The sequence below is a fragment of the Caenorhabditis briggsae genome, assembly GCF_000004555.2.
Source record: "Caenorhabditis briggsae complete genome, chrV, whole genome shotgun sequence".
NCBI classification, from domain to species: domain Eukaryota; kingdom Metazoa; phylum Nematoda; class Chromadorea; order Rhabditida; family Rhabditidae; genus Caenorhabditis; species Caenorhabditis briggsae.
The window spans coordinates 11,686,920-11,695,471 of NC_013488.2; the positions used below are offsets into that span (position 1 = coordinate 11,686,920).

General features: G+C 38.0%; 1 protein-coding gene across 1 annotated transcript; it reads left to right on the top strand.

Moving 5' to 3' along the window:
* Nucleotides 1-6,996: 6,996 nt before the first annotated feature.
* Nucleotides 6,997-7,866, top strand: CBG09298 (the record flags this gene model as incomplete). The annotated part of the gene is made up of 4 exons (XM_002636800.1): nucleotides 6,997-7,135; nucleotides 7,184-7,347; nucleotides 7,398-7,463; nucleotides 7,510-7,866. 4 exons carry the CDS (start codon nucleotides 6,997-6,999, stop codon nucleotides 7,864-7,866), a joined length of 726 nt encoding a protein of 241 aa, XP_002636846.1.
* Between the last annotated feature and the right edge of the window lie 686 nt (nucleotides 7,867-8,552).

An 8,552-nucleotide genomic window follows, 5' to 3' on the forward strand; every position in this document is an offset into this window, starting at 1 on the left:
ACGAAAAAATAATCTTCAATAGGGCGTTCTTTGTTTTTGAAGGAATATTCACAATCAGTACCGAAGATTCGCATTATCCGTTTTCTATGTAGTTACCGTAAGCATTCTGATTGAAGGTCATCCTATACTTGCACTTCAAGCTCACTCATACCAATTCTTCAAGAGATATCAAGAATTTGTCAACTGATAAACTATTAATGATATCATGACAAACATTTTATCAGTTGACAGATTTTCGTTATCTGTTATAGAAATTCAGAGAATTGAACTCAAGGCTCAAGGTATACGGTGATCTTCTACTTTCGATTTCTGGTTTCGTGAATGTCTTTTTTCTAGTGGAACTCACTATCAGAGAACTCTGACCATCCTTGTAAAAATATTTTTCCACTTATTTCCTTTTTTAAAAACACTTGTCACAGATGTTCAAAGTTTACGATTTCTTCCACTGATTCTCTTCTAGACGCTCTCGTCACTTTTATTGAATTTCCGCAAGTGCTCGTTCTCGGCACATTTCATATTTTTTCTCACCTACGCAATTGACTTTTTCTAATAAAAAATCCCTCTCCTGACGAAGTTTTCTTTCAGCTTCTGTCAGTTTCAGACCGCAATAACGTTTTCATTTGTTTTTATTTTTGCAAAACGAAAGAGGGAAAAATTGGCTCATCTTCTTCTTCCTTTCCTTTTCCTGATCCATTTTTTGTGAAATTCCATCGTTATTTTTAGGCCTTTTGTCGATTCACCCCAAAAAGAGATAATCCTTTTTACAGATTAGGTGTCCTACCTCACAATGCGCGTTCTGAATATTCGTTTTTTTTTCATCCTCCTACCGCTTTCCTAGAATAAACTAGAGAATTGTTCTAAAATTGAATGTAATCTGATCTGATTTGTTTTTATTCACTTCCAATGACTTCTGACGCATTCTCCATTTTTTTCCCAAAAAAAAAAATTAGGAATGCATCTGAACTGATGACCATCTCCTCAAATATATAATCCTGTTCTCTGGTCATTTCTTCAAAAACTTTTTGCTCCTGATTAGAGTAACGTGTCGACACGATTGTCGATCGATTTTGAGTCAAAATGTCGTTTTAAAGGAGTCGACAAAAATCGTGTCGACCTTCACCAAGAGCGATCTCGTGTCGACAAAAGTCGACAAATGTCGAGCCGAGTCGACACGACACCGGCCTAACTATTAGGTTGGCGGGAAAGTCTTTGTCACTTTTTCAATAGTTTATTTCTCAAAGAAAAAATAACCGAATAATTAATTATATTGTCCATCATTATCAACAACATGTCTCCAACGTTCCCTCAATTTATGGATTCCATTGCGGTAGAATCCAGCCGGGCGTGAGGCAAAGTATTGTTTGAGTGCCGCTTCGACCGCTCCACGGGAATTGAAGCTTCTTCCTTCGAAGGCACGTGTCATATCGCCAAATAACCAATAGTCGGAAGGAGCAAGATCAGGAGAATACGGGGGGTGAGGGAGAACATTCCATCCATATCCCATCAGCTCCTGCTTCACTTGTTTCGAAACATGTGGGCGAGCGTTATCATGTTGATAGTACACTTTCTTGTCTTTCAGGGCCGAACGGTCGACTGCTTTCTTGAGGTTTCGTAGTTGAGTAGTGTAGAGGTCTCCAGTTATTGTTTTACCCTCGGGCAGAAGTTCCCAGTAGATGGGGCCGTCCACTCCCCACCACACAGAGAGCATAACTTTTTTCGGATGAAGGTCGGGTTTTGGGACATCCTGTGGCTCTCTCCTTCTCCAACCCACTGGGATTTCCTGTGGTGATTATCGTAGAAGACCCACTTCTCATCTCCGGTTATTAGCCGGTCCAGCCATCGATCGCCCGCGTGGAGAGTGAGAAGAGTAATCGAATCGTCGACTCGGCGGTCAAGGTTGGCTTGAGTCAGGTGATGAGGTATGAATCGACCAAAAAGTTTTCTCATTCCAAGAGACTTCAAACCTTCAAGGACTGTGCTATGGTGAACTCCGAATGTGACAGCTAGTTCACGGCTAGATTGAAATGGATCCGATTGCAATGCGTGCTTCAGCTTGTCCAAATCCAACTCACGGGGTCTCCCAGAGCGATCCTTTTCATCGAGCGAGAAGTCATCTTTTTCGAAACGATGGAACCAATTGCGAATAGTATTGTAGTGAGGGGCATGTGTGTTGTACACATTCTTCAAGAAAGTTTCCGAATCCTTCATCGTGGTGTGAGATAGGAAGAGGTAAATCAAAACATGTCTGATGTGAATAGCAGTGGGAACAAACATATCGTTTCAATTACAGATGAGGAGCAGGGAAGGAGATGGGGACTTGTTTATATGGAAGGTTCTTATCACCTTGTTATTCACTAGAGTCGATATCATACACAGCCTCCATATACGAGAACAGTGATTAAACAAACAGAGTGACAAAGACTTTCCCGCCAACCTAATATATGGTTACCTAATTTTCTCAAAATGAATTTTCTAGGACGCGAAACTTTTTATGCCTATAAATCATAGATGTCCGGAATGACTTTTTTGAGTGACGGAATCCGGAATAAAATAATTTTCTCGGAATCCGGAATACGGACAAATGAAAATTTACGGTATACGGAATCCGGAATCCGGAATGGCAATAATTTTCCGGAATACGAAAAAAAAAGAAAAAATTCACGGAATCCGGAGTCCGGAATAAAAGTAATATTCCGGAGTCCGGAATAAGGAATCCGGAACGAAAAAATTCTCGGTATCCGGAATACGGATTCCGAACTCCGGACATCTATGCTATAAATAGTATAATTTTCATCAAATGTGTTTTCCAGGTCATTTTAACATGGTGGCCTAACTTTTATAAGTTGAGTTTTCTAGGCCACAATGGTAAACGGCCGAGAAATCACACCGGGATAATGATAGACCATTTCCAGATCATAACTTTGGTGGCCTAGAAAATTCAATTTGCAACAGTTAGGCCATCATAAAGTTAGGCCGGTGTCGTGTCGACTCGTCTCGACATTTGTCGATTTTTGTCGACTTTTGTCGACATGAATCGACAATAGTCGACTCTGTGTCGACTCGTGTCGACACGATTTTTCAATTATTTTTTCTTTCAATCGACACGAGTCTCTGTCGACACGTTACTCTACTCCTGATCTAACTTTTATATGACGTCTTCAGCTCAAGTTTATATTGAGATCAAAATTCGGTTCAAGACTAAAGATTTTTCAACAAAAAAAACTCGAATTGTACCTAGTTAACCGTTCACAAACGTTCTGCACTTCGAATCCTACGATTACCAGATTTTCAAAACGAGAAAAACTGTAGTCATTGTATTTTTCTACGGCAATCTTTGGAGAGTGCAAAAGTTCGCATTTTCCTCGAGTAATCCTGAAAACATTTTTTTTTTCGAATTAAGCGAATTACGGTTGTTACTTTAATGTGTCTTTTCATGCGAACCCTATCTTAAAAGAGGAACTTATAGTGAAGAAAATGACATTCTCGTTAGAACTCGATATTAAAAAAAATGTGATTTTCCCTCGCAATCAAAATCTCAGTGATATCAGATTTCAGAAAACTTGGACGACCTCTTGTTTTCATTCCAGAATCATCTAACGTTTAGGAAACTTCTTCCACGAGCAATCGGAAGTATTCCGATGAGTGATGATACCCGCTCATTTCTTCTTTCTTTTTTTGTTTTCCGTGATAAGTGAGGCAGCGGTCCTTGTTCTATTTTTCCTTTCCTCCAAATCCGTCCACTCTTTTCCGTTTTGTTTCATTTTTTTCTCGTTGCTTATTGTGGTTCGTTCCTCGAGACCACAAGTATTTGCTCACTGGTTTTCTCCTCTCGGAGCCCACACGTGTTCCCACTTGTTTTTTCTGGAACTCACTATTATTAACACATTTCAGAACTTCTCTCTCTCTCTTTTGTTCCTCGTTTTTTGTTCCTTTGAAAAATAATGATGGCGAGGGTGCTGGTAAAATATGTTTTCCTTTTAAAAGTCAAGTTTCAAGCAAAACTCTATTTTGGTGAGCTATTTTTCTGGTACGAAAAATCGGAGGTATTTATGGAAAAACACGCCGTTGGTCGTGGCCGAAGGTCCCACAACGACAACTACCGTAACCTAAATACATTCACATTTACCGCATTTATTTTCAATTTTCTTGATTTACCCGATTTTTTTCTGCGTCATCTCATGAACAATTATTTAAATTATTTTTAACAATTATTTAAATTACGAATTAGGTTAAACTGCCAAAAATTTTACGAATTCTACAATTCCATTGTAATACTTTCAAGTTATTACTAGAAATCGAGTTTTTGCAAAACAACCCTGGTATTGTTTGTTCTGAAATATTTTTTTTTACATTTTTGTTTCGAACATGTTGAAAAACACCACTGTCCTTTCAATGTTTCCCATGTCACCTGAATCGCTCAATCAGTTTTCCCGTAGTTAGTCATTCAAAAAAGTAATTCCTCAGTATCCAAAAAGCGTGTCTCTCAAACTTTTACCTAATCACATGTTACTTTGGTTTTCAAGAGGTTCTCTTATTCTCAGGATATCCTCCATCGTCTCCCTTTCTTTTTTTCACCATTTCCGACATCTTCCGGTAGTGATACATCTATACTGAACTCTGGTTTCGGATCCAGAAGGCTCTTTTCCTTTTCGGGGAAAAGGAGCTCCGTCTTTTATGGCCGGTCTCTAGAGGTACAATATGTCTTTCCTTCGGCTTTCATTTTTTTCCTTCCGTGCACTTACAAACATCTCCGACATGAAAGGCATAACAATTGATTTGCCTCCCGTTTCCTACCCATTATTTTGCACTCTTCTGAAAGTCACGTCTTCTATGTAGGTGTCAGGTGGCTTTGATCTTTGCGTTCTCATTTAAACAAAAAAAGACTACTCTCATCATCCATCGGTTTTCTTTTTCCTTGTTTTATCTTGAATTCATTTCGCCAAATGGGCGGCTCTCTTTTTTTTATCGGTCGAAATTCGTTTTGAATTCCCCAGTGAATCGAATCATTTTCGAATCCGGAGGAAAAGAAGGAAATTAAAAAGAAGTGGGTGCGAGTCAAGCGTCCCAATACTTCCTTTACTTTGAAGGAGAGCACTAATGACATGAATTCAAACCCCGAATTTTCTTGTTGCAATCGATGTTTTTATTTTTCTCTGAAATTTTTTTCAGAATTTTCTGGATAGTGTCAGCTGTTCCAAAGTGGATTCTAGAAGAGCGAACTGATCCGATTACCTTTTTTTCAAGTGGTCTGTGAGAAATGAACTTTTTTCCCATAATGGAAGAAGTTGCCAAGATGGGGGAAAATAGAAAATATGATTGAAATGACAAGAATTCTCCTTTTTTCCCATTTTTCCATTCATATTATGTTATGTTTTTTTCCGGAACACTCCGCACGAGTCTTCAATAGATCAAAATATGATCATCGAATCGTCATGAATTATGACATTCCAATTTCCATAACTTGTTCTCTGAAACAACATATTTCATTCGATTTTTAGTTCAATAATCCAACTTCGAAGGCATACTCATCTAATTATTACCACTAGTCCTTTCCTCCTCGATATTCCATGCATATTTCAACAAAAGACTTTTTTTCCATCTTCTGTTTCTTCTTCTTTACTCTTTTTCAGTTCCTATTCTTTTCATCTTCACGTGATCCCAAGTTCTCTCATTCCGAGGCAGCTGTGCCATTGGTTCAATCGTCCTTCAACTAGAATCGAGAGCATAGTTTGTTTCGGATCTTTGCAGAAAAAAAAATGGGGTGATGGGTGTCAAAAGCCAGCAGGCATTTTCGTTTTTATTTTCATTGACGGTGACGAAGGCTCGCAACTTTTTGAACCTGAAGTTTATTTTTTGAGCGTTCCCATTTTCAAAAATCTCTGACCTGGTCCAGTCATAACTGATTAATTCCGATTTTGAGAGTTAATTTCTTTTTCGACGTCTAGAAAGATTTATGACAAATGGAACTTTTGGGTCAACCTCGAGCATATGCTAGAATAGATGCTCATCCTATAAGTTGTCGGTTGAGCTCAATTATAACTGTTCATTCAAAAGATATCAAAAATTTGTCAGGTGATAAATTGTTTTTCATAATATCACCAAAATTTTATCAGTTGACAATTTTCGATATCTTATGAAGGAACCCAGATAATTGAGCTCAAAGTGCATGAATAGAATGTGCTTCTTTAAAACTATTTACTGTAGATCGAATTTTAATAAAAAAGTAGAACAGTCTTGTGAGAATTGTCCTTTCCCTCTGTAACCTCGTGTTCGATTCTCTTCTTTTTTCCTCAGGACACATGCTGCCATTCTTCGGTTATTTCAGGAATATTTTTCAGTTATACTTTACAAGGTTAGGTGACTTTTTTGAATTTTTTCCGAAGAAGAAAACCTTGTTAGGGTGTTAGGGTGTCTTCAGTCAACTGTTCAAAGTTCAACAACCTTGCCGCCTTTTGCCCTGTGCTTCCTTTTCCCCCCAAATTTTCAAATAGCCACTTCAAAAACGAAAAAAAGACCATGTGCTTGTCTTTGTCAAAGAACACTATATGTACCACCTTGACCATTCAATACGTTCTTTTTAATTTGATATCGACACGAATGAGTACGATTTACGCCCCGATTGGTCTTTTTTTTTCTTTGCCTCATCATTCTCTTTTGATCCGTTTTTGTCATTTCCTCTCAAAAGAAAAAAGGTAGATCGAATTTTTTGATACGGTTCGCTTACTCACAGAAAAATGTGTGTTTCATTGTTTCACCTCACTCTATTTTCAGAATGACGAGCGTAGTTTTGTCTGGAAAAATTGGCGCTGAAAAAAACGTGTGACTACTTGATTGACTTTCAAATTTTCGTATTAGTGTATGGGTAAACATTTCGCTCCTGTCTCCTCCCTCTTCTCTCTCGTTTTCACTACTTCTCACTATTGTTTATCATATGTGTTCTCATCAAAAATGTCAACTGATTCAGCAGTCGTACTTTTGCGGACTTCTTCCAGAATAATGAGCACAAGTACGGCGCCATCGTCGGCATCTTCTGATGCAGACTCACTCAATCACGATGAGAACCCAATTAAAGCTGTCATTTTCGATTATGGAGAAGTGATGTGGATGCAATCGAGAAATGTTCATGTATACAGAAGTGAGTTTTGATTATTGAAGAGCGAATTGGGAATAAAGTTATTTCCAGAAATCGAAGAAGATAATCAACTATTCGATAACTCCCTTATTCCAACGTTAGTGAGCAAGGAGCTCTCAGCGATTCTCCCAAAAGGATTTCAGGAAGATTTACTCACTGGAATTTACACTGCAAAAGATTTCGACCGTCTTTTCTTGTCAGCGTATAACAGAAAAGTGAGTTCTTATTAGGATTGAAGTTTAGAATTAATTTTCCATGGCTTCAGTTCGGATCTCGAGTAGAAAAACTGAAGTTCTTCTCCGCCACGGAATACGATCATGAAGCAGTCTATGTAAGTGTTCTAGTCGAATCGCACATCAAATATTCCCCTTTTCTAGGAAGAAGCAGTCCTGACGGCTTGTCGGAAGCTTCGTGAGAGAGGAGTGAAGACGATTCTGATGTTGGATACCTATCACGTCGATGAGAAAAGAAATGGACGAAGGATTCCAAATATGGAGAAATATTTCGACTTCGTTATTGAGTCATGTAAAGAAGGCGTCAAAAAACCAGACCCCAGATTTTATCAAATCGCTTTGGATTGTGCAGATGTACAGCCAGAGGAAGTGATCTATGTGGATGACTCAAAGATTAATTGTGAAAGTGCAGCTGTTTTGGGAATCCGATATATCCAAGTTTTTAACAGTATGGATATGCTGGAGGATCTTCAAGAAATTTTGGGATTCGATTTGGATTAGATCTTCCCAAATTCTGTTTATTTATTTGCTAGATTTCCACTATCTCTATCATTTTCGTTTTGTTACAATTTCACTCTCTTTCCCTTCCCGGTGCTTGTAAATTTTGACGCATTTTCTTCATTTTGATATTCTTTCTCATTCATTCGTCCAATTCTTTCATCTGTAACCATGATGTACATAATTTTTCATATATTCTTCTTTCTTTTTTATTTTCCTCCATTTTTCGCCATTTTCGGCAAATGCCAAAACAGAGAGATTGTCCAGAACAAAACAAAAAATGTTTCAACTGGTTTATTGCCAATTCGACTGACCGTCGTCCGCTTACTGTTTTACATAAATCATTTTCATCTAATTTGTGTTATATCTATGCCGTCATCACCATCACAATAAGATAATCGAATCACAGACAGGCTTTACGAAATGTGATAAGCTTCTGATACCAGTCAGATTTGTTAGTTGGCAACGACAAAGATAACTTATCTTTCGGGAGTGGCAGATCTTTAGATTGCCAGCTATTCCAATGATTTTATCCTTACTTTTATCACTTTTCATATTTTTACCCGATCTGGTCGAGTCCAATTGTCACGGTGAGAAAACTCTACTTACCATAAAATCCGTATTAGATAAGGCCATTTAAAGGCGGCATCCGCTAATTCCAAATTTTTTTAGATTTTTATGTCAATCGA